This window comes from Musa acuminata, chromosome BXJ3-5, assembly GCF_036884655.1.
Source record: "Musa acuminata AAA Group cultivar baxijiao chromosome BXJ3-5, Cavendish_Baxijiao_AAA, whole genome shotgun sequence".
NCBI classification, from domain to species: Eukaryota; Viridiplantae; Streptophyta; class Magnoliopsida; order Zingiberales; family Musaceae; genus Musa; species Musa acuminata.
The window spans coordinates 8328575-8354983 of NC_088353.1; the positions used below are offsets into that span (position 1 = coordinate 8328575).

Genomic DNA, 26409 nt, shown 5'->3' on the forward strand with positions numbered 1-26409 from the left:
AGTTGTCTGCCTTTTGTCATCTTCTCACCTTCATAAATGCGTCTTGTTTGCTTTCCGTGTTTGATGACCTTGAGAAGTTTTGAAATGTCGAATTTACCTCCCAAAAGTCGCATATATGCATCTCTACCTTGTGAATTTTTTGGTACCCTTTAAATTATACATATCTATTCATCATAATGTGACATCCACGTACTACTGTCATAATTACCGTAAAATTTACTTGTTATATGTATGATAAAAGAACACATCATTTTTAGGAGGTACCCTTTAAATACGTATGATATCCACATGATAATTATCATAAATCATACTTGTTATACGTAGGAAAAAAAGGACACCCTTTTTTCAGAAGCATAAATGCCAAAATCAAATAAGAATGTTCAAAACGAACTTTGAGCAAGACAGACTTGAAACACACATTGATTAAGCTTTAATTTTTTATCGAATGACATCCATCGTAATCATTTTTACCTATGAACACTTTTTTTCTTATTTGGACAGAAATACATTCACTCATTATACTAAATACATTAGGACCAATGCAGAATTCATTTTGTTTTTTCTTGTTAAACCCATCAGAATCAAAATTTCTATGTCTCTAACCTATCTTTCGTCCTCCTCTTCATTTGCCTTCTTCTCCTCCTCCTCCTTCACCTCCACCTCTTTCTCCTCCGCCATTTCTTCCTCTCATCCACCTCCACCACCACTTTCTCCTCCTCCGACTTAGCCTTTTGACTCTCCTTCTCATACCTGTTGGCTTCATAAAGAACTTTAGGAACAAAAGAGAGATGAAAGTAGAAGGAACGAATAGTATTTTAAATTTATATTACCTTAGATGAGTCCAAGAGCATATATTTATAGTAGCCAAAAAGATAAAATATATTTTTTTTAAGTAAAAAAAAATCACCAACATAGCCTAATAACCCAACTCATGTGCTCGGAGCCTAACAAACCTCCTCATCCTCATCCATGCACTAACATAACTCATCTATTTATTTTAATTTAAATCCTTATCTTTTTTTTGCATGTAATTCTAATTTTTGAATTAATTTTATCACACCCCTTTAATTAAAAATAGTTATAATTTGATGTTGTCTTTGAAAAAAAAAAAAGAATTTCTTACGCCAAGGCTTTCGTAAAGATGTTGATAAGCCAATCTTCAATACTACAATAGTCCATTTGAATTTCTCCTTTGTCCATTAATTCATAAATGAATTGATGTCAAATTTCGATGTGTTGAGTGCACCTATGGGAAACAAGATTCTTTATCATTGTAACAGTAGACTTATTCTCATAGTAGATTTGAGTTGATCCATCTTACTTTTCTTATATATCTACTAGAATAATTCGAAGTCGCAACATACTTTGCCTCATAAATTAAGAGAGAAATAATTTTGCTTTTTAGTTGTCCATAAAATTACCACTGAGCCAAGACAAAGCACAAATCCTGAAGTGTTTATTTTTTTATCATTTTGCATAACTAACCCAATCATTATTAGTATGGGAATATAACTTAAAATCTTTTACCTACTCGAATGTCATAATTAAGAGTTCTATTGATGTATTTGAGAACTATTTTAGCTGCTTCGTAGTGATACTTGCTAGAGTTGTATATGAACTTGGATAACAAGATAAATTATCTCTCTAATTAAATGTTTGTACTACTAATATATTTTTTCAACTTCATTATTTAATATAAATTTATCATTTGTATTCATTAGAGCCGTTACTAGCTTACAAGTTGTCATATAAAACCTTTTTAACAAACTTTAGCATTTTTTTTTGTCACAAAAAGAAAATCTATTTGCATCTTCAAAAATTTTCATTCCTAAGAAGTAATATAAAAGCCCCAGTCAAGCATTTTAAATTCTCACATCATATTTTTCTCAAATTCAATAAGTATATTCATTTTGTTTTTAGTATAAATCATGTTAGGATCAAGAGCACAAAGAGGGGGGGGGGGGGTGAATTAGTGCAGCGGAAATCTTTCACGATAAAAAATAATGTTCGAACGATAAAAACAATTTCGGTATGAAAGCCGATTCTAATATTACTTTAACTTAAGATCAAGCGAGATGACGTTAAAGTAAATCTATGAAGGCAGTTTGCAGTTATGATGAAAATCAGAATATAAGCGCAAACTGAAATACGACGTTCGTACGATAAAAGTGATTTCGTCTAAACGTCGATTCGGAAAGCACTGAACTTTGAAACACGTTCGTAAAAGCACAGAATGCAGTAAGCTATTGAGGAGGTTTGCAGTAAAGATAAGATGCTCAAAGTACATGCAAACCGAGATTTAGAGTGGTTCGGTCAATCTTGACCTACTCCACTTTTGGCTTCCTCCACCGACGAGGTCACCAACGTCAACTAGAGGCCTTCCTTCAATAGGCGAAGGCCAACCACCCTTTTACAGTTTCACTCCTTTTGACGGGCTTAGGAGACAACCCTTACAGAATTTCCTTTCCTCTCTTAACAGATTAGAACTTAGAAGAAAAGAGGAAGAACTTTCAACTCATACAACACTTTTGAGCTCTAAAAATCACAAAGTAAAATCAGAATTTTGGTGGTTTCTGGGTGCCCTTTCAGTGCTGAAAGGGTGGGGTATTTATAGGCCCCAACCCAGTTTGAATTTGGAGCTCAAAACTGTCAATTCCCGAAATTCCGGGATCTGGCGGTTGCACCACCTAGCAAAACTCGAAGACTGAGCCTCTGGGCGGTGCCACCTCCTATCAGGGGCGGTTGCACCTCCTGCCAGAGCTCAAAGACCGAGCTCAAGCGGTGCCACCGCCTGACTGAGGTGGTTGCACCGCTCAGCCAGAGCTCGGAGACCGAGCCCAGGCGGTGCCACCTCTGTCAGGGGCGGTTGCACCTCCTGCCAAAACTCGAAGACTGAGCTAAGGCGGTTGAACCGCCTGGCAGAAATCAGGGTCCGAATGGATTGATCCATTCGGCCCAATTTGGGTTTTTCAGGGGCCCAATTGCCCCAAGATTAAGTTAATGGGATCACCTCCCATTTCCAACTTAATCATTGTGCTAACTACGATATTTCCTAAGATATTTACTGCAACTTGCTCCGGTGCGTCAATCTCTTCTTCCGACGAGCTTCCGGTGAACTTTCGTCGATCATCTGATGAACCCTCGGTGATGCTCCTGCGGACTTCCGGCAAACTCTTGGACTTGCGACGATCCACTTGGTGAGTTCTGACGAGCTTCTTTGGCAAGCTCATGGACTTCTCGGATTTATTCCCGCAGAACCTCCGACAACTGTCTGAACTTCCGTCGAACTCTCGAACTCCCAACGTGATCATTGTCTTGACTCCGGCGCAACTCCTGCTGCATATCTTACTTTCATCGTAGTTAATCCTGCACACTTAAAACAAAACTTCGATTGAGATAATTAATCCTAAGCAATTAACCAAGTTGTCCAACATGTCATTGGTCCTTCGACGCTTCGTCCGATTCTTCGGCGTATCGTCCTCTCCTGCAGCCTATTGCCCAATCGGCCAGTTGACTCCGCAACTCCGATATCCTTGGCACAATACCCACTCTTCTTGGCCCGATGCCCGAGTCCACGGCCCGAAGCCTTCTGTCGATACGTCGACCGATCCACCGGCCCGACGTCCAATCTTCTGACATGTTCCTCCGGCACAACATGATTTTCCTGCTTTAATTGTCTCATCCTAATCGAAGCATCTTGCGTCACTCAAAACGCAGATTAAATCATAAACATATATCAAGTAGTTTCATCATCAAAATACGAGATTCAACAAATCATATCATCCATATATAAACATACAATAATAATTTTCATACCTTAAACTTTTATATGTAAGGTTGGCTTACTTGAACTTTTTTAAAAATTATATTGAATTAATATTTTCTCCATTTTGTACACTTTATTTTTTTATCAGATAATTTTAAATCCTTTACGCTTTGTGATATAAATCTCCACTTACAACTTTGAACGCTAATTTAACATCAAATTGATAAACTTATCATTTTTTTAAAGCTGCCAATGCTAACACAGTTCAAATTATATCAATTCTAACAACAAAATAATTTTTTTTTGAAAAGTTATATGCTCAAATGGTATACTCAAATACTAATGATCATATCACACGGTCTATGATTATCCATCCACATCATGCGTATATATCTTTATATAAGACTATTAGATAAATAATAATAGTTAATTAAACTTTTTAATTAACTAATATTTTTTTGAAATTTGAGACTGGTAGGAAATTTTTTGAATTATGAAGGGTATTTAGGTAATTTGGATAGAAAGGATACACCTTAGAATTTTTAAAATTCTGAGGGACAAAACTATCATTTTCTCCTAAAAAGCCCTAATCCCCCAGTCTCCTTTGTTATGGCCATCGCCACCCTACTAATGATGGCCTCTATGGGCGAGTGTCCTCCTGCTCGCGAGCGATGGTCGCCTCTATTGAATTTCAAATTTTGATGATGAAATCAATTGATAAAGTTTTGATCTAACATGCATTTGAGTAACGCAGGACTAACTTCGAGCATGGAAAGACAAATCAATTAAAGCAAGAGAATCAGACATGGGGCGAAAGTGAACATGTTAGAATATTGGATGTCGGGCCGGAGGATTGGTCGATGTGCTAGCATAAGGACTTCGTGCCATGAGTTTGAGCATCGGGCCGGAAGAATCAAACATTACGCCAAGATCGGATATTGTAGGAGTCAACATGTCGAAGGAACGAGCAATACATTGAAGGAGAGAACGATGTAGCGAAGGTTCGGACGAAGCACCGGATGAACTAATGGCATGTAGGACAACTTTACACCCCTCTTCTCCTTTTCACAGGTTTAGGAGATAACCTTTTACAAGCACTCACTCCTCCCTAAATAGAATTCTAAACTTAGAGCTAGAGGAGGGGATTTCTCAAGTGATTGCTGTAGAGTTTTCCAACTATTAAGTTCTTTGTGATTGTGTGTGTTAACCAGGGATGAGAGGGGTATTTATAGTCCTCAAGTGGATTCAAACTTGGAGCCTAAAAGTGTTTCATCCCCAGTTTTCGGGGTACTGGCAGTACCACTACTTATGTTGGGCGGTACCATCGCTTGCAACACTGACACTAAGTGGTACCACCGCCTAATCTAGTGGTACCACCACCCAGACTAGCAGTACCACTGCCTAACAATCTCGGAGACTAAGTCTGGGCGGTACCACCGCTTGACACAATCTCAGAGACTAAGTTTGGGCAGTACCACCGCTTGACACAATCTCGGAGACTGTGCCATCGATGGTTCAATCTCTTGGCCAAAACTTGGGCCCAATTGGCCCCTAATTGAGTTGGCTTAATTCCAACCCAATTATGCCTAAAACCTACTTTGATCTAGACAATTATTACAAAGCTTATCAAATGTTGTCTGGCATGTCATTGGTTCATCGGCGCTTCATCTGAATCTTCGACGCATCATTCTCTCTTGCGGCCTATTGCCCAATCGGCCAGTTGACCTCCGCAACTCCGATTTCCTTAGTGTAATTTTTACTATTCTTGACCCGATGCCCAAACCCATGGTCCAAAGCCTTCTACCGATACGTCGACCGATCCTTCGGCTCGACGTCCAATCTTCTGACATGTTCCACTCCGGCCTAACATGATTTTTATTACTTTTAATTGTCTCTCTCTGATCGAAATTTCTTGCGTCACTCAAAGTGCAGATTAGATAAATAATATTAATTGGTTTTATCATCAAAATTTAAGATTCAATAATCTCTCTCTTTTTTATAATGACAACCAATTGATGACGGAGTTAACCTTAACTCCCCCTATTAATATGTCATATTGATATAACCTTGAATTCAAATTGAATTAAAGTCAAAACAAATTTAATCATGAATATTTGGAACACATTATATGCATATCATTGCATTGCATGCATCATTATCATAAGTTTTGCATGTATCATCATAAATATTTTAAATTATCATGGTATCAAAATATCAAAGTATATTATATCCTACCATGTATGATTCTCATATTATCATATTTTCTCCCCTTTTGTCATCAACAAAAAAGAGAAGTGCAACTATCAAGTTTTAAAAATATGTAAGTTTTATAAGCTAGCAACATTTTGAGTTTTGCAAGTTTACAAATTTTGTTTCTTGAGATAGGTAAGATAGCACTTTTGCTTCTCTTGAGATTGCAAGCTAGCAATTCTTGGTGATGTTCAAGTTAGCAAGTTCTTTATTCTCTTTTAAGAAGTGCAAGCTAGCAATTTTTCTTCCTAGCAAGTATTTCTCCTTGCAATTTGTAAACTAGAACTTGAATTCAAATTGAATTCAAGTCAAAACAAATTTAATCATGAATATTTGCAACACATTATATATATCATTGCATTGCATGCATCGTTATCATAAGTTTTGCATGCATCATCATAAATATTTCAAATCATCATGGTATCAAAATATCAAAGTATATTATATCCTACCATGTATAATTCTCATATCATCATATTTTCTCCCCATTTGTCATCAACAAAAAGGAGAAGTGCAACTATCAAGTTTTAAAGATATGCAAGTTTTACAATATAAGCTAGCAACATTTTGAGTTGTGCAAGTTTGCAAATTTTACTTCTTGAGATAGGCAAGATAGCACTTTTGCTTCTCTTGAGATTGTAAGCTAGCAATTCTTGGTGATGTTTAAGATAGCAAGTTATTTCTTCTCTTTTGAGAAGTGCAAGCTAGCAATTTTGTTTTGCTTCCTAGTAAGTTTTTCTCCTTGCAATTTGTAAGCTAACAAATTTAGTAAGTGTTATATCATATTATAACATGCAAGCTAGCAAATTTTACATCATTTTAGAATATGCAAGCTAGCAATTTTGCTTTTCTTTGCGACGTGCAAGTTAGCAACTTTTCTCCCCCTTTGTAATTGTCAAAAAGAAGGGAAGAATATAATTTTCTAATTCTTTTTTCTTTACATCAATTTTCAAATCATGACAAAGGTAAAGTATCAATCTTATTTCAATATGTTTGTGTATTATTATAGTTTTAAATTAAAAAATATGCATAATTTCAAAACCTTACATTTCATCTTTACTTCATGCATAATACCAAAAAAATAAATCAATCATCACTATGGGCATATCATACATGATAACCATTCATGATATATCATTTTAGGCCTAACATTCATGATGATAAGACATTAAAATTTTTAAGTCTTTATCACTTTAAGCATTAAATCAACATTTTGATCATGATACCAAATATTCATCATTTATTTACTCCCATTTTGTCATCAAGTAAGAGAATCATCCAACAATGCAAGTGTTTAAAAGCATATCAAGTAAGTTATAGATAAGAAAAAAATGAGAAGTTAAGCAAAAACTTTGCATGATAACTACTTTTGGATAAGCTAACATTTTTACTTTAGATACGCAAAAGCTTTTTGGTTCTTCTTTAGATGTGAAAGTTTCTTTTTTCCTTTGCCATAAGGATAAGAAGAAGAGGAAGAAGTGTAAGAGAGAAATTCATTCTCAAAAACAAAATCAAGAACCAAATTCATGAAAGGATTTGAACCAAGTCAATTTAAGTTTATCATTCAAGCTAGAACCTTTTTTTTTTATTTTCTTTTGCAATGTGCAAGCTAACAATTTTATTTTTTTATATAATAATTATTCAATTATATCATGAGATATACAAATCATAAATATTTTAAATCATGATGATATGAAAATATCAAATTACATTACATCCTACTATGCATGATCATAAATTCTCATTTGTATGCATCAACATAATATCATGAGTATTTCATGCTTAATTTCATATCATCACATGAAGAATATAAAGAAAAATTAATTGGGTGATGAGATATACTTGTTGAATATCAAAAAATCAAGAGAAAAATTATGATTCTGTTAGAAAAATTTTCCTCTTTAGTAGATAACAAGAAAAAACATAGCAATGATATCAATCATTATTCATTTGGATTGTAGATAACAAAAAGAAACATCGAGGATAAAAAATCTCGATTAATATAGAATAAATCTCAAGTTATAAACATCGAGAAATCAAGATAAAAAACATGGCTAGATGAAACTCATCGAAATTCAAATCAACAAATCATCAAAATCACTTTCAAGAGAGTCAAAATGACATAAATAGATTTATCAATTGTTTATTAAAAAATTGATAAGATAGAGACATTTTCAAAATGCATTCCTTTTTTAGTTGTTTGAATTCATGTGATTAATTTCATATAACCCTATCCTTGTCCCTTTTTTTTTGTCAAATCAAAATATATATCATCGTTTAAAACAAAAATATAAGATTTATTACAATAAAGATCAATAAGCTACAAATCACAAAAATCATCATGCATAATTTCTAAATCTCATGCATAGTATAAAATCATCAAGCATGATACCAAAACTTTTAATATTTTCATTATATAATTACATCATTATGCATCATTAAATCATCAAAATTAATTTTATCAAATATAAAGTATTTTCAATCAAAATCATTTTATTTGTTATAGTTATACATTTTTCTTTTTAGGTGAATCTAACTTTTCAAGTTTAGTCTTTCATACAAAATCCATGCATCATTATTTATAATCGAAAGGCAATATGGAAATCATTAAAATATACATTATTGCTTCTTAAAATATATAGAGAATTAATCTTATTTGGTGTACAAGTATTACATTTAATTTTAATATTTGTATTCCTTTATCATAAAACATGTAATTATCATAAAATTTTTATTTTTTAAATTTTTTTACTAACTAATTTAAAAATAGCTCATGAGAAAACATCAAGTAATTTCATAGTAAGGTAAATACATTTCGGATGAGTTATATACCTCATTATGAAACACCACCTCGTCTTTATTTGTTTGCTCCTTGTCTTTGGATGCGCTCGATTCATCCTTTGACAACTTTTTCCTTTATGTTTATTTTTATTCTTAGTTTCATGTTTTATAAATTTTATAAATTTACTTGTGATGAGTTCTATGTTATCATCACTTGAGCTTTCGCTTGAGTGGTCTTCTTTTATTCTAAGTGCCAAGTCATTCTTGTTCTTTGGAAGGTTGTTCTTATGTTCATCAAGTTCATCATGTATCTTGCACATCATTTCATATGTCATCAATGAACCAATAAGTTCTTAAAGTAGAAACTTGTTTAAGTCTTTTGCCTCTTATATTATCGTTACTTTCGGATCCCAACTTTTTAGAAGAGATCTTAGTATTTTATTAACAAGTTTAAAATTCGAAAAACTTTTACCAAGTGTTTTTAAACCATTGACGATATCCATAAAATGGGTGTACATATCTCCAATGGTTACGCTTATTTTCATATAAAATAATTTAAAATCATGCATCAAAAGATTAACTTTAGAATCTTTAACCCTACTTGTGCTTTCGTGTATAATTTCAAGTGTGTGACAAATGTCATGCGTAGTTTCGCATTCAAGGAAAAAGATTTTTTCTCAAAATCACTCCATTGATTCAAAGATTTAGAAGGTGTTTGAAAACCAAGTTCAACAATATTCTATAAATAAAAACTCATTGAAACTAAGAAAACTCTCATTTGAGTTTTTTGTAGTTCGTCCCGTTGAACATAGAAGGACGAATGATAGAATGACTCTTGAAAGCCAAAAAGAGTCATTTCTCCTAGGTGTTAAATAAAATGAGAAAGAACATGGCTCTAATACCAACTGTTAAGATCAAGAGCGGCATTAAGATGGGGGGGTGAATTAGTGCAGCGATAAAATTATGTTGAGTCGAAAATCTTCGTACGATAAAATCGTTTCGATAAAGCCCATATAAGAAATATGTTTAGCTTGAAAGCGTACGGAAGTGTAGTGAAAGCAGTAAGCAAGTAAGGTAGTTAGTAGTAAGGGAAATTGCACAGAAAGAAATACAAATTAAGTTTTATAGTGGTTTGGTCGTCGTGACCTACATCCACTCTCGATTTCTCTTCTATCGAGGCCACCAGCATCCACTAACGATCTTCTTTTAATGGGCAAAGATCAACTACCCTTTTACACTCCTCTTCTCCTTTTTACGGGTTTAGGAGACAACATTTTACAAGCATTCACTCCTCTCTAAACAGAATTCTAAATTTAGAGCTAGAGGATGAGATTTCTCAAGTGATTGCTATAGTGTTTTCCCACTATTAAGTTCTTTGTACTTATGTGTGTTAACCAGGGATGAGAGTAGTATTTATAGGCCTCAAGTGGATTCAAACTTGGAGCCTAAAAGTGTCTCATCCTTGGTTTTCGGGGTACTAACAGTACTACCACCTATGTTGGGCGATACCACTGCTTGCAATATTGACACTGAGCGGTACCACCACCCAATCTGACGGTACCATCGCTTGGGAGATTGTGTTTGGGCGGTACCACCGCCTGACAGTCTTGTGTTGAATCTCGGATTTTAATGATGAAACTAATTGATTGTGTTTAGATGTTTAACTGTATTTTGAGTGATGTAGGTCTACTCGATCAGGATTAGACAGTTGATGCAAGAGGAATTGACGTTGCGCCGGAGGAGATCACATTAGGATATTGGACGGTAGAAGGCTTTAGATGTCGGGCATTGGGCCAAGGAGAGAAGAATTGCGCCAAGGATATTGGGGTTGCAGAGGTCAATCGCTAATTGGGCAACAAGCCGCAAGAGAGGATGATGCGCTGAAGAATCGGACGAAGAGCCAACCAATGACGTGCCGGGCAACATAATGTCAATTCGCATTGTAATAATTGTCTAGATCGGAGTAGAGTTTTGGCTTGTATGTGCAAGATTAACTACGATAACTACAAAGACATAAAGCAAAACAAAGTGTCGGAGTCAAGCGTAAAGGATTCGTTGCAAGTTCAAGAGTTCGACGGAAGTCCGAAGGTTCGTTGGGAATGTGATAAGACCCTAAAGATCTTATCGTAGACTCTGATACCAAATGATAAGACCCTAAAGTCTTATCGTAGGCTCTGATACCAAATGATAAGACCCTAAAGGTCTTATCGTTGCTCTAATACCAAATGATAAGACCCTAAAGATCTTATCGTAGGCTCTGATACCAAATGATAAGATCCTAAAGTCTTATCGTGGAAGAAAAGGGAGAAATGGGGATGATAATGATCGCTTCGAGGGGATCAGCCTCCTTGATCGCTTCGAGGGGATCGGCCCTCCTTGATCGCTTCGAGGGGATCGGCCCTCCTTGATCTCTTCGAGGCGATCAAGGAGGGCCGATCCCCTCAAAGCGATCAAGGAGGCCGATCCCCTCGAAGCGATCATTATCATCCCCATTTCTCCCCTTTCTTCCACGATAAGACTTTAGGGTCTTATCATTTGGTATCAGAGCCTACGATAAGATCTTTAGGGTCTTATCATTTGGTATCAGAGCGACGATAAGACCTTTAGGGTCTTATCATTTGGTATCAGAGCCTACGATAAGACTTTAGGGTCTTATCATTTGGTATCAGAGCCTACGATAAGATCTTTAGGGTCTTATCATTTGGTATCAGAGCCTACGATAAGACTTTAGGGTCTTATCATTTGGTATCAGAGCCTACGATAAGACTTTAGGGTCTTATCATTTGGTATCAGAGCAACGATCCTTGGCACAGCCCACCGCAACCTTTCTTCCCTTCTTCCCCACCACCACTACAAGGCAATTCTTTCTTCACCGTTGTCGCTACCTCCAAGCCCTGCTCCTCTTCTCTACCGCCGCTGTAGGGCAACTCCTTCTCCACTGTCGCCGCTAGTCTTATCATTTGGTATTAGAGCCTACGATAAGACTTTAGGGTCTTATCATTTGGTATCAGAGCCTACGATAAGACTTTAGGGTCTTATCATTTGGTATCAGAGCCTATGATAAGACTTTAGGGTCTTATCAGAATGCTGCCGGAACTAGCCGAGAATGAGTAGGGAGCTTGCCGAAGGGTTTTTCGGGAGCTCGCCAGAAGGTTCGTTGGAAGTTCACGGAGCTCGACGAGAAAGGTCGGAGCTTGCCGAAGAAGCTCGTTGAAACTCGCCAAGATCAAATCATGAAGTCTAAGAGCTTGCCGGGAGTCCACAGAATGTTTTCCGAGAGTTTATCGGAAGACCGCCGGAAGTTCACCGGAAGCTCGCCGGAAGAAGTCTTGACTTACGGACTTTGTAATAGCTTAGGAAATGTCTTTAAATTCATAGTTAGCACATTAATTAGGGTTAGGATTAGGTGTTAATCCTATAACCCAAGTAGGGGCCAATTGGGCCCGAGTTCGGACTGGTTTGGGCCAAGTTTAGAGCCCAACCAATGAGCTGAAATAGTGTAGGCGGTGGCACCGCCCAGAACCCGAGAACTGAGCGGTGGCACCGCCCAACACCCGCCAGCCTAGGAAACCCAAGAGAATTCAAAATTTGGAGCCCAAATTTGAATCCTCTTGGGGCCTATAAATACCCCTCAATTCTCAGCTGAGATTACAACTTTTGTAAAAGAAATAGATTGAGATAAAGGTCTTAGAAAAGTCTTTAGCAAGTCTTGTCTTAAATTGCTTGAGTATTCACCTCCGTCTTCCTCTTAAAAAATTGTAAAAGTATGAACCACTTATAAAAGGTTGTAAGAGGGGTATTTGTCCTTCCCCTTCAAAGAGATTTGCTAGTGGAAGTTGGGAGCCTCGTTGAAGAAGGCTTCGCAAGTGGATGTAGGTCATTTGATCGAACCACTTTAAATTGGCATGTTCATTGAATGTGTGACCAAAATGCTTAATCGGGAGTTAACGTAGTACACTTCTCAGGGCCCTTATAAGCTAATCATTGCCCACTTCTGATGTGGGACTAATGGGATGTTACAATATCCCCAACTCAATGTTACAATATCCCCAACTCAATTAGCTTGCAACATATCCCAGCTCGAATCCTCTCACCCTGCCCAAATGCTAGGTCGGCTCTGATACCAAATGTCACAACCCGAGTTTGATGAGCCAACTGGCCAATAACTCCATTTTGGTCCTTCAACCACGGACCAAAATGCTTAAGCGAGAGTTAACGTAGTACACTCATCAGGCCCTTATAAGCTAATCATACACATTCCCCACTTCCAATGTGGGACTAATGAGATGTTACAGTTACTCTCTCATTCATCCTCCCTTTTTCAATGGGACGGACTACACTTGTTGGAAAACTCGAATGAGAGTTTTCTTACTTTCTTTGGATTTGAATTTATGGCACATAGTCGAAAATGGATTTGAAATGTCTTCTCTCCCAATGAACCATTGGAATGATTTGGAGAATAAGATGTTTTCTCTAAATGCAAAGGCTATGAATGCCTTATATTGTGCACTTGACAAAAATGAATTTAATCGCGTTTCGATGTGTGACTCGGCTTTTGATATTTGGAGAACTCTAGAGGTCACTCATGAAGGCACTAGCCGAGTGAAAGAGTCCAAAATCAATATTCTTGTGCATTCTTACGAATTTTTCCGAATGAAACCAAGTGAGTCCATCGGAGACATGTACACCCGTTTCACGGATGTCACCAATGGACTAAAAGTTCTTGGTAAAAGTTTTTCTAATTTTGAACTAGTCACTAAAATCTTAAGATATCTTCCCAAAAGTTGGGATCCAAAAGTTACGGTCATTCAATAGGCTAAGGACCTTAAAATATTCCCTCTCGAAGAACTTATTGGGTCTCTAATAACCTACGAAATGAACAATGTGACAAAAATGGAACTCGAGAACAACCTTCCAAAGGACAGAAAGGATTTGAGACATAGAACATTTGAAGACCACTTGAGCATAAGCTCAAGTGATGGTGAATTCAAACTCACTAAGAAATTTAAAAAGTTAGTGAAACAAAAATTTAAGAATGAAAAGAACAGAACTGCTTGCTTTGAATGCAAGAAAAAGAACAAGAATTGGGATGAATCGAGCTCCTCCGAAGACAAAGAGAAAATCAAGAAAGGCGAGGTGGCATAGTGGCAAACTATGCCATAACCACTTTCAACGATGAGGTAATCGAAATCCTCCCAATTTATTTTGAAATTACTTAATGCTTTCCATGATGCATTTTCTTTTTATTAGTTTAGAAAAATTATTTTTAATTGCTTAATGTAATGAAAATGAAAAAATTAGGAATCATGCTTATCATTCTAGTAATTTTGAAAATAAACATGAAAATTGTATGTTTATGATAAACAAAATGATTTTGATTAAAAATGTCTTATATGATATCGTGCCTAATAAATTTAGTTTTTGAAACTATGCATGATGATGATGAGTTTTGGGTAATTTATAATTTATTGATTTTGATGATTTCCTTGATGATCTTTTGAGATTTATAGATTATCAATTTTTACCGTGATGAAAGTTGCTTTTAAAAATGATGCACGGCTTTTGTATGCAAACTAAGCATGAAAAGATAGATTCACATAAAAAGAAAAATGCATGACTACAACAAATAACAAAATGATTTTGTTTGAAAATGCCTTATGCCCAATGAAACCATCATTGATGAATATGCTTTATATTTAATAGTTTCTTTGGCTTATATGCCTTATCATGATAAACTTTTTGAAAAGTTTGTATCATACTTGATGATTGTTATACATGATTTATTGGTCTTGAAGTTATTCAATTTTGATTAAATGAAATCATGTTTGACTTGAAGTAATGAGTTGAAATAATTTTTTTTTTGAATTATGTGTTGCACATTTTTTTTTATGATTTTTGATCTTTCGGTTTTAAATGATGATGCATGGATTTGAAAAAAATAAAATAAAAGGACATGCATGTATGGAATCAATCAATAAGTTGAAACAAAAGGAGGAAAGATTTTTTTATTAAAAATTTTCTTTTTCTCTATCTTATTGATTTCTACCTAAGAGACCAATAAAATTATTTATGCCATTTTGAATCTCTTGAAAGAAATGTTGAGATTTTGATGATTTGGACAATTTGAATTTGAATGAGTTTTATCCAAAATCATGATCTTGATTTCGTGATATTTACAAATTAAGATTTATTATGAATCAAGATTTTTTCATTAATCGATCTCCTAAGATTTTCTTTTGATTATTTATGAGTAGGTTTTTCAAAAAGAAATCATGCCTTGCGGTATTCACATGTTCAAATCTTTCATGATATGATTTTTATGCAATTCCTTGTATTCATGAAATGTTTATCGCATCACCCAATTACTTTCTTCTTGATATTCCTTATGTGGTGATATAAAATTATGCATGAAATACTCTTGATATTATTTTTATGCATACAAATGAAAAGTTATGATCATGAATGGTCGAATAAAATTTGACAAGTTAATACCATCATGATTTGAAACATTTATGATTTGAAATTATGCATGCAATTGCTTTTTATTGTGATGATATATGCATATAATGTGTATCATGAATACTTTATTATCATACATGAAAATAGTGATAAATATTTTGAAAATAAATGTTTGTATCATGTTAGATGATTTTACATTTTGTGCATGATGAGTTATAGTGATGATTGAAACAATGATTGAAATAATATGAATGATGATTTGGAATCATGCATATAATGATGAGTTTATATGTTTTAAAAATATATATGATGATTTGGTATTATGTATGCAATACTTTAACGTATGATAATGATGCACGCAATGATGAAATATTCATGATAAAATTATTATTTTGATATTCATGACTTGAATCTTCCTTTCCTTTTGCCAATGACAAAGGGGTAGAAAGAGTTGCTAATGTGCTATCTTGAATTGATGTAAAGGGTCATCTCAAAAAGAAATTAGCTAGCTTGCACAAGTCAAAAAAATACAAAAACTTACAAATCTTTAAATTTGCTAGCTTGTATATAGTAAAACTTGTATATCGTAAAAATTGCTAGCTTGTAGAGAAGCAAACAGCTGCTATCTCAAGAAAAGCAAAAATGCTAAACTTGCACATATTTAATTGCTACATTGTATGATGATAAAACTTGATATTATATTTTTTTTTCATACAATGTATTGAATTTTTTATCTCTAAACACTTGATGCTCGGAATATTTTAAAATGTGATCTTGATAAGAATGTTTCAAGTTGCTCTTTGTGCTATATCTTTTCAAATGAATCATGAGCCTTGATATCATATATTTTATAATATAGAAATGACAAGATTTCTTTGCCTTGTATGCCTTATGTGATGATTGTACATCAATTTGCTTTATTATGAATTATATGAATCTTGATCGTGAACTTGTTAAAAAAAATTTTAATGAAACATGAATCATATCTTTGGTATTCATGAATTGATCCTTATTGATATATTTTATGAATTCTTTGCATATTTAGCTTGTTGAATGGTTGAAATTTTTAGCCATTGAGTCCTTCCTTTCTTTTTGACTTTGATAAAGGGGGAGAAGGTTTTGCTAGCTTATGCATTGAAAATGAAAGTAAACTTCCTAGCATGCTAAGGAAGTAAAACGTGCAAGCTTGCACTTCTAAAAAAGAGAAGAAAGATCTTGCCTATCAAAAGAAGCAAAAAGTGCAAAACTTAGAAAACTTGCAACAAAATTGCTTTTACCATGCTTTGTATCAAAAATAGGTTGATATCCTTAAAAGCATCGCATTAAATTTTTTAGTGTATCGTAATGTATCACATGTATCGCAAATTGAAAATTTTGAGACTATTATCATATCATGTTTAACAATTGATATCTTTCATTGATATGATAAATTATCATATCATGATGTATCGCATAATGATATCATGATTTGCGATTGTATCATGTGATCCTTGGTAAATTTTCACATTGATATCCTTCATGAAATGATTTCTTTGCATTATTATCTTGTATGCATCATGTGATGATTGAAATATTGATTGATGCAAAGTTGATGTAAAAGTCTAAATCATTGGTTCCTCTCCTTCTTTTTGACATTGACAAAGGGGGAGAAAGTTATTGCTAGCTTGCACACTTAGAACGAAGAATTTGCTAGCTCGATCATTGTAACGAAGAAATTTGCTATATCAAAGTGCAATCTTGCACAAAAATTCAAGTGTTGAATTGCCATGATTGAACTTAAGAATCTTGCTATGCTTTTGTGCTTATATGTTATGATGAAAATCTAGCTTCATGTTGCAAAAACTTATATATCTTTTAAAATAGCTAGAGCTACTTCTCCTTTTTGTTGATGACATAGGGGGAGAAGTATATTGATGACTTCATGCATTGAATTGAATATTTTATATATTTACATGATGGTTTAAATAACATATGATGAATGTTACTTGGATTTGGGATAATCCAAGTGTTCTATCAATGGCATATTGATAGTGGGAGTTTGGTTAAACTCTAGGGAGTTAAGGTTAACTCCGTTAGTCATCAATTAGTTGTCATCATCAAAAAAGGGGAGATTGTTGAATCTCGGATTTTGATGATGAAACTAATTGATTGTGTTTAGATATTTAACTGCATTTTGAGTGATGCAGGTCTACTCGATCAGGATTAGACAGTTGACGCAAGAGGAATTGACGTTGCGCCGGAGGAGATCACGTCAGGATATTGGACGGCAGAAGGCTTCGGACGTCGGGCATCAGGCCAAGGAGAGCGGAATTGCGCCAAGGATATCGGGGTTGCAGAGGTCAACCGTCGATTGGGCAACAAGCCGCAAGAGAGGATGATGCGCTGAAGAATCGGACGAAGCGCCAACCAATGACATGTCGGGCAATAGAATATCAATTCGCGTTGTAATAATTGTCTAGATCGGAGTAGAGTTTTAGCTTGTGTGTGCAGGATAACTACGATAACGACGAAGACATAAAGTGAAACAAAGTGTCAGAGTCAAGCGCGAAGGATTCGTTGCAAGTTCGAGAGTTCGACGGAAGTCCGAAGGTTCATCGGGAATGCTGCCGGAACTAGCCGAGAATGAGTAGGGAGCTTGCAGAAGGGTTTTTCGGAAGCTCGTCGAAAGGTTCATTGGAAGTTCGCGGAGCTCACCGAGAAAGGTCGGAGCTTGCTGAAGAAGCTCATTGGAACTCGCCAAGATCAAATCGTGAAGTCTAAGAGCTTACCGGGAGTCCGCAGAATGTTTTCCAAGAGTTTATCGGAAGATCGCCGAAAGTTCACCGGAAGCTCGCCGGAATAAGTCTTGACTTACGGACTTTGTAATAGCTTAGGAAATGTCTTTAAATTCGTAGTTAGCACATTAATTAGGGTTAGGATTATGTGTTAATCCTATAACCCAAGTATGGGCCAATTGGGCCCGAGTTCGGACTAGTTTGGGCCAAGTTTAGAGCCTAACTAGTGAGCTGAAATAGTGTAGGCGGTGGCACCGCCCAGAACCCGAGAACTGAGCTGTGGCACCGCTGGACTAAGCGATGGCACCGCCCAGCACCCGAGAGGTCCAGCGGTGGCACCGCCGGACTGGGCGGTGCCACCGCCAGTACACTGTCAATGTCAGACACTAACAGGCAGTGGCACCGCCAGCCTCGGAAACCTAAGAGAATTCAAAATTTGGAGCCCAAATTTGAATCCTCTTGGGGCCTATAAATACCCCTCAATTCTCAGTTGAGATTACAACTTTTGTGAAAGCAATAGATTGAGATAAACGTCTTAGAAAAGTCTTTAACAAGTATTGTCTTAAATTGCTTGAGTGTTCACCTCCGTCTTCCTCTTTAAAAATTGTAAGAGTATGAACCACTTGTAAAAGGTTGTAAGAAGGGTATTTATCCTTCCCCTTCAAAGAGATTTGCTAATGGAATTTGGGAGCCTCATTGAAGAAGACTTCGCAAGTGGATGTAGGTCATTTGACCGAACCACTTTAAATTAGCGTGTTCATTGAATGTGTGAGTACTTACTTTTCTGCAATCGTTATCTACCTAACAGCAAGTTTCTGGTTTTTACTTTACTCAAGTTATAATCAAAGCGAAATCTCTTTACATTTTACGGAATCATTTTCGAACTTACAAGTTTTAATCCGCTACATTAATTCACCTCCCCCCCCCTCTTAGTGCCGCTCCGATCCTAACATCTTGAAGACTGAATCTGCGTGGTACCACTGCCTAGAATAGCGATACCACTGCCTGACATAGTCTCGGAGACTGTGCCATCGATGGTTCCATCTGTTAGGCCACAGATTATTAATAAAATAACTATTTTATTTTTCAATATAACCCTTGAAATTTTTTAAATCACAAAAGGATTCAGCTTTTTTTTTTCTTCTAAAAGTACACCCATGCCATTATTCTATAATTATCTATAAATAATAAAAAATATTTACCTCTAAGCATAAGCCCACAAATATCTACATGCATTAATTTTAATCATTCTTTGACTCTCCAATAATAATCTGTTTGAAAAAAAAAATCTATGCTATTTTTCAAATACACAAGAATCATAAATAATATTTTTATTCTAAATTTTAGGTAAATCAACTATCAAATTATTCTGATTTAACCGTTCTCATCCATCATATTTTTTGTGTCATAGTATTGATTCATCAATAACAATAGTAGTAACTATATGTAAGGAAAAAATCGAAGAACAATAAAGGAAATAATTTTTTTTGTCATTCTAGTAATTACTATCAATTTTGTAGTTTTCTTATCGAAAATCTGATATTTTTCATCATAAAAAATAGCATAATAATCTTTTCTCAATAGTTGCCCTATATTAATAAGGTTTTTCTTGAATTCAAAAACAAATATCATATCATTAATAAACTTTTTACCGAATTTGGTGTTAACGACAAGTGTTCCTTTTTCTTCTATCTGAATTTATCTATCATTTCCCACATGCACTACAGACCTGATCAATCCACAAGTGAAACAAACTTGTATCACCTATTATATGGTTATTATATCTACTATCCAAACACCAAGTTCATATAGAACTAGAATATTCATCATTAGATGTCATAAAAAAGTATTTTTTTTATCTTTTTTCTCACTATTATTTTTTATGATAATTTGATTAATTTTTATTCTAATAATCTTTTTCAAGATGATAATATTTTTTGCAATGAGAGAAAAGAATAGCATTTGGATTTTTGTTATTGTATCATCAATCTTTTTCGATATATCTAATTTTTTTACAATAAAAGCATTGATATTTTATTATCTTCATTAAAGTTCATCTTATTCTCATTTGATCAACCTCATCCCTTGCCTCAAGTGTCACTTGTTTGTACCTCTAAACATACCTTTTAATATTTTTAGATTTTTGTTGATATTGATGTTGTGAGGAAATATGGACTCATCTATTGCTTATTGTAGTATGTAAAGGGCTTTTGCATCTTATTGCATATTCTCATTCATTTGAACTTTTTTATTTTCAATGATATTGAGATCCTACAAATCATACTCAGCAAAGTCATTTTCTAACAAATTTTACTATCCGAAATAAACAAGGTTCTTATTTTAATATCTCAAAACTGATAATTTTCACCTTGAGAAAAGTTGATTGAAAATACTTAACAATAATATCTGTCATCTTTTTTTTCTTGACTTTGTAGATCTGCTAGTCTCTTTTTCTTTTTAAATTGACGGATATTTGTTGTTCTTACTTTAAACTAGACTTTAATATGGTACTTGTTAACTTTATATAGAATTTTAGAAAGAAAAGAGAGAAGACATAGGAAGAACTAGTAGTTCAAATATGTAGTACCTTGGATAAGTCTAAAAGCACATATTTATAATAGCCAAAAAATAAAATATAAATTTTTAAATAAAAAATCACCTACTTAGCCTAACAACCCAACTCATCCACTCAATAGCCTAACAAACTTCCTCATCCTCATCCATGCACCACCACTACTCATCCATTTATATTAATCTAAATTCTTATATTTTGTTGCATATAATTCTAATTATTTCAATTAATTTTATTAATATATCCTCTTCCTCTACTTTTTCTTCTCCTCCTCCTTCCCCTCCACCACCTCCTTCTTCTCTATAAATACTTCTAAAATTAAAACATAATGCATTTATATCCTTCAAAAATAAAACAAATATGTTATAATCATATGGGGCATGGATATACAAATTTAAAGTGTTCTATGTAAAGTTCACTGAAAAATCTTCTATTAGAATGGTTTTGTAAACAAATTAGAAGATATATCTAAAAAGGATTTTAATAGGATTTTAGAATAACTAATCATTAAGTTTGATATTTTTAGATAAATTATATAAATAAGTGTAATTTTAGTTCATTATCGAATATAACAGGTTAACATTGACCAAACCATCTCAAACTCTTACAAACCTAATAAAACATGACTATAACAAGTATTGTATTTTTTTTCTATTTTATAATAAATCTATGACCTTATTCTATCAAAATTTATATATTTTTAGATATATTCTATAAGCGAGTATATCTTAATTTAGTTTTTAGTATAATAGGATTAACTTCAATAAAACCATTTGAAATTCTCATAATTGTACTATAACATCCTTCCAATAAAAATTACATATTTTTTCTATTTTTTATAAATTTAAGATAATTAATTATCTAATTTAACATGTTTTTATGATGTTGTATGAATGAATATATTTTAATTTGTTTTTTAGTATAACAGGTTACATTCCACCCAACATAATTAAATTTGAACAATTCTACTGGAATAGATTCTAACAAAGATTTTAATAAATTTGTAAATATTTAATTATTAATTTTAACATATTTTATGATGAATATAATTTAATTTATTTTTAACTGTAACGAAATCAACTTTAACCAAGTGATCTAAATTTTTTTAAACTCTACTAGAACATAATTATAACAAGAATTCAGCTTATTATTATTTTATTATGCATTTAAAATCTTATATATCAAAATTGACATATTTTATTTTAAATTATCATATAAAATGTAAGGTTGATGTAAGAGGCTAAACAAGAGGAGAAAAAAGAAAAGGTGAGAAGAGAGTAGGGAAAAGGAAGAGAGTGAGGAAGTAAATAAAAAGCAAGGAGATAAATGAGGAGAGACAATGGAGGGCATCTGACATTCCAAAAAAGAGAAAAAGACTCAATCGGTTTGGGCTAATGAGATTTAAAGGATCTATGAGTAAAATTTTGATGTTTATGAAAAACACCCTATATCAAAACAATTATAAGGTAAAAAAAAATGAAACACTCTATTAGATAAATTACACTTAATTCAAAACCTACTACAAATTGCCATACCGGCCACACCTCAATGGCAACATCGTCTTCAGTAATTTGGTCAATTAAGGTGTTCCGAATGCAAAGTTCCCAGCGTAAATCTTTTCACTTACGCTCTGTCTAAATAAAATGGATAAGTAATCACAACAAAATATCAGACAACATCGAGACAGCTGACAAGAATTAGACCATAAACAATGAAACTGGATCTTATGATATATAAGGCCATTGAAAGGAGAACTGACAGAATATGAATTGATTGGAAGAAACGCCAGACAGCCTAAAACATTGCAAAGCAGAAGATCAATAGATGGATATCTCATTCAAAATTGCAATTACTAAAATATTGTCTTCCAAGCAAGCATGTTAAAAATTGCATAAGCTTTATCTTCAACAATAATGTTCGAAGAGAAGAATCGCAAACAAAGAGTAGCTGATAAACAAGACTTTATGATGATCCAACAGAAAAGACATTGTCTCTATCCTTTTAAACTTCAGTAGATGCAGCCTTCTTCCTTGAAGTTGCTTGGGTCCCTGGAAAAACAGATCCAATTATACTAACTGTTTACAAGTGTGGTAGAATTAAAAATCAGGAAGACCAGTTTGGCAGTTATCTTGTCAATCTAGTCTATCATATTACATCCAAACGAACATACTACAATTCCATCTTCAATAGTAGACTTATTCTGTCACTTCAGTTGCAATGACAGCTATAATTAACAACATTGATTTTCCAACTACTTCGGGCTGGCTATGATTACAAAATGTAATGATAATGTTTACTTTCAAGTCCCCACTTATTTTTATTTTCTTTTCATTTCATTTCCAGGGGTACACCAGGTTCACACAGAATGTAAAACTGGCACCTGCCTTCCAGCACGGCCAGGAAGCAATTAGGCCAAAACTTAAACACCGATTGATACTAATCAACCAACCAATCAAGTAGAATGAAAATCAATAAATAAAATACCTTCTCTGAAGTTACTCTTGAACCTACGAGGCACATGACGAAGATATCTCATCCTTCCTGTACCTGTTGTCTTTCGCCTAATTGCTTTCACACTCCAGTTATCTATTGCAAAAAGGCATTTTCAGCATAAAAAAGATGAATTATAAGAACAGACAACTGATACCAAAAGACTCAGCAAAATGAGATCAAACATAAGAAGGTAACTATCATTTGATATGGAGGATCCATGTCCATGCATTCAGCAAACAAAGTCCACAAGAAAGAAGGTGAACAGATATAGACAGCGTTTGGGAATACATTTGCATTTTTAATGTATAGTTGGAGAAAGAGGTTTGAATGAACATGCAGTTGTGGAATGCTTTGAGTATTTGATAAATAATAGAATAAAACTATATTTTAAATGTGTATTGACATAAGTATTGTTTGGTATAATTGTATTTAAAACATCCATTAAATATTTTGTGATAAATTTACCCTTCTAATATTTTTAATCTTTATTACAAAAATGAATACATATTTTCATTTAAATAAATAAATAAATAAATAAAATAAAAGTATGTAATCTTATAAAAAATATATATGGCCCAAATATATAATAAATAAAAAATATAATTAAATATACAATAATCTTTAAAAGTAAATAAATAAAATTTCACCTTATAAAAAATATAAATCATGTTGGTTTATTACTCAATCATTTTGATAATCTTAAAATTTTAGATAAAGTCATAAGGATATTTTTTTTAAATTTAAAAAACTAAATTAGCATCTCGCAAATGCTGAAATGCTACCTTGAGATAGCATCAGCATTTTAACATTTCCGAAGCAACATCCAATCAGATGCGATTTGAAAAATATATAATAAATAAAAATATATAATCATATAAATAAAAATAAAATAATCTTTAAAAATAAATAAATAAAATTACACCTTTTAGAAAATATAAATCATGTTGGTTTATCACTAAGTCATTTTGATAATCATGAAATTTTAGATAAAGTTATAAGGATACTTTGGGAATTTAAAAAATTAAACTAGCATCTCACAAATGCTGAAATGCTAATGCTACCTTGAGGTAGCATCAGCATTTAAGCATTTCCAATGTAATATCCAAACTAGATGTGATTTAAAAAAAATTATCAAACATCAATTCACATTTGAAATGTATATTGGGTCCTCAATGCACATTTTAAATATCTTCCCAACTGCACCCATAGTACCTATTACACATAGAACCCATCAACTGATGATAAATAACAGCGACAAAATATTATAGAGTTAGGCACATACTGAGCCAAGACTTCAAATATTTTCCCTTACCCATCAAAAACAAGCATAGAGCACTTGAACCCAACACCAAACTTACAAAAATCTATTTAACTAAAGCAATACATAACTAAGAACAATTTAGAAGCCACCAATAACAAACCCAGTTTAAACATCATACTCTCATTTACAAAGTAATCATGAAAAAGAAGACCAAACTGCTCACTATCGTACCTTAACATTCCATCTTCATAAAGATGGAATGTTAAGGTAGGATACTATTCTTAAGAAAAGGCTCTTTTAACATATAGAGGAAACTATTCTTAAGCCAAGAAACTGGCTTAAAATTTAAGAAAGCATCAATCCCAAAAATAAAAGATCTCAAGGTGCAAATAGTAGCACAAGTTTCGTGTTCTTTCTATCAGACATCATCATTCATCATGCAAAGAAAGAAATTTAAAAAGTACTAAATGATCTAAAAACTAAAAAAACTACAAACACAGTAAAAATCCTGATATATTAAAGACTCTCCACCAATCAAATTCGACACATGATCTTATTCAGCAAGTCCGACCAAAATAACCCAACGGCATTTGCCACATCGGTGTCAAACCCTAATTGAAAATATCCTCCAAATCAAATCTGCTGGAGAATATTCTCTCGGGGGCGAACTCTCTATCTCCCACATTTAATACTAAGCTTCCACACCTTAGCATTCAGGGACCTCACCAGGTATAGTCCGGCACTAGATTTGCAGGAACCTTAAACCAACTTAGGAAACTTTGCTTCAAGAGACATAAGGTCGAGGATTTTACGGCGACTACTCTGGTCGGATTGAGTGAGCTACAAGACGTAGGACCGATGGCCGTCATTGACATAACAAATCCAAACTCGAGGGACAATAGATGAACAGTGTAAATAGAACACGAGCACCGAGTGCCAAAAATGCCCTTCAGCCGACAGTTGGCCAAACCCTTCGTATTCCAAGCTCGTCGCATACGTGTGTATATATATAAATATAAATATATATATATATATATATATATAAAGCAATAATCTAAATGGAAAAATGTAAAAGATGACACGGAGGTCACTTCTTACACTTGCGGATCCGAGCGGCAGGGTAGCCGCAGGAGCCGCACCGGCTCTTCTGGAGGTGGAAGCTCCTCCGCCCACACCTCACGCACAGAGTGTGGGTCTTGTTCCTCCGCTTCCCGAAGCTCCCCGTTCCCTTACCCTGCCGCCAAGAGAAGACACACAGTCAATCAGAGTCAAGGATCGATGCGAGTGTCTTCCAAGAGAAATCAGAGGAAGCGAAACGGAACCAGGGTGGGGTACTCGACAGGGATTCAAGAGGGCTACTCACCATCGCGCGTCCGTGTTCTCCTCGATCGGCCCTTCTTCAGGGTTGGCGGCGATCGAGAACAAGAGAGGGAAAAGAGGGAAGGGCGAACTGAAAACCCTAGAAAGTCGGTTCGGCTCTTTCTTTTATACGCGGGCGTGGAGCAATCCGAGCCCTCAAGCTGACTGACGCGATTCGGACTCGGCGAGGAAACACATCCTAGCCGTTGAAGCTTACGTCGATGCATCAAAATGGAGGCGGGCTTCTAAACAAAAATGAAATAAAGGAGAAAAATTAGAAAAGGTAAAAATCTCGTTTATGTCTTGCGAAGTAATGTTGATGGAGATCCAATTTTTTAGGATTTTTCCCAATCGTGTTTGATTCCGTTATCGCAGATACGAAAAAGACAAACTCATGATTTAATTGCACTGTCCAATTCTCGATTCAAACTGAGGTAGGATAAAAAAAAAAAAAAGGCGTACATAAGATCGATCCAAATCTCGATCAGATCCGTCATATCAGCGAACAAAATTATCGACATTTACCTGACAGGATTGTGAATAGGCTGAGTCAAGTCAGATCAGTGATTAAATAATTTTTATCGGGTCCAATGAGGTAAGTGTGAACCTTACTATCAACTAGCTAAAATTAGCTTTTTCATAAAGATTGATATACTAAATTGATCATCATCCGTTTCGTTATTTGAAATCTATC

The 26409-nt window shown here is 34.3% G+C and overlaps 1 protein-coding gene across 1 annotated transcript; it reads right to left on the bottom strand.

Moving 5' to 3' along the window:
* Window positions 1–22414: 22414 nt before the first annotated feature.
* Window positions 22415–25840, bottom strand: LOC103985039 (large ribosomal subunit protein eL37z). Its single transcript, XM_009402653.3, has 4 exons — window positions 25720–25840; window positions 25455–25590; window positions 23087–23188; window positions 22415–22650 (listed from the first exon to the last, which is right to left on the bottom strand). Exons 1-4 carry the CDS (start codon window positions 25720–25722, stop codon window positions 22604–22606), a joined length of 288 nt encoding a protein of 95 aa, XP_009400928.2. The 5' UTR covers window positions 25723–25840; the 3' UTR covers window positions 22415–22603.
* Between the last annotated feature and the right edge of the window lie 569 nt (window positions 25841–26409).

What these genes read in the sequence shown, in the direction of transcription:
- LOC103985039 (XM_009402653.3), bottom strand. An exon ending in TGCCGCTCGGATCCGCAAGT is followed by an intron (nt 23,189 to 25,454) that starts GTAAGAAGTGAC and finishes TTTTTGCAATAG; the next exon opens with ATAACTGGAGTGTGAAAGCA. An exon ending in CAAGAGTAACTTCAGAGAAG is followed by an intron (nt 22,651 to 23,086) that starts GTATTTTATTTA and finishes CTGTTTTTCCAG; the next exon opens with GGACCCAAGCAACTTCAAGG.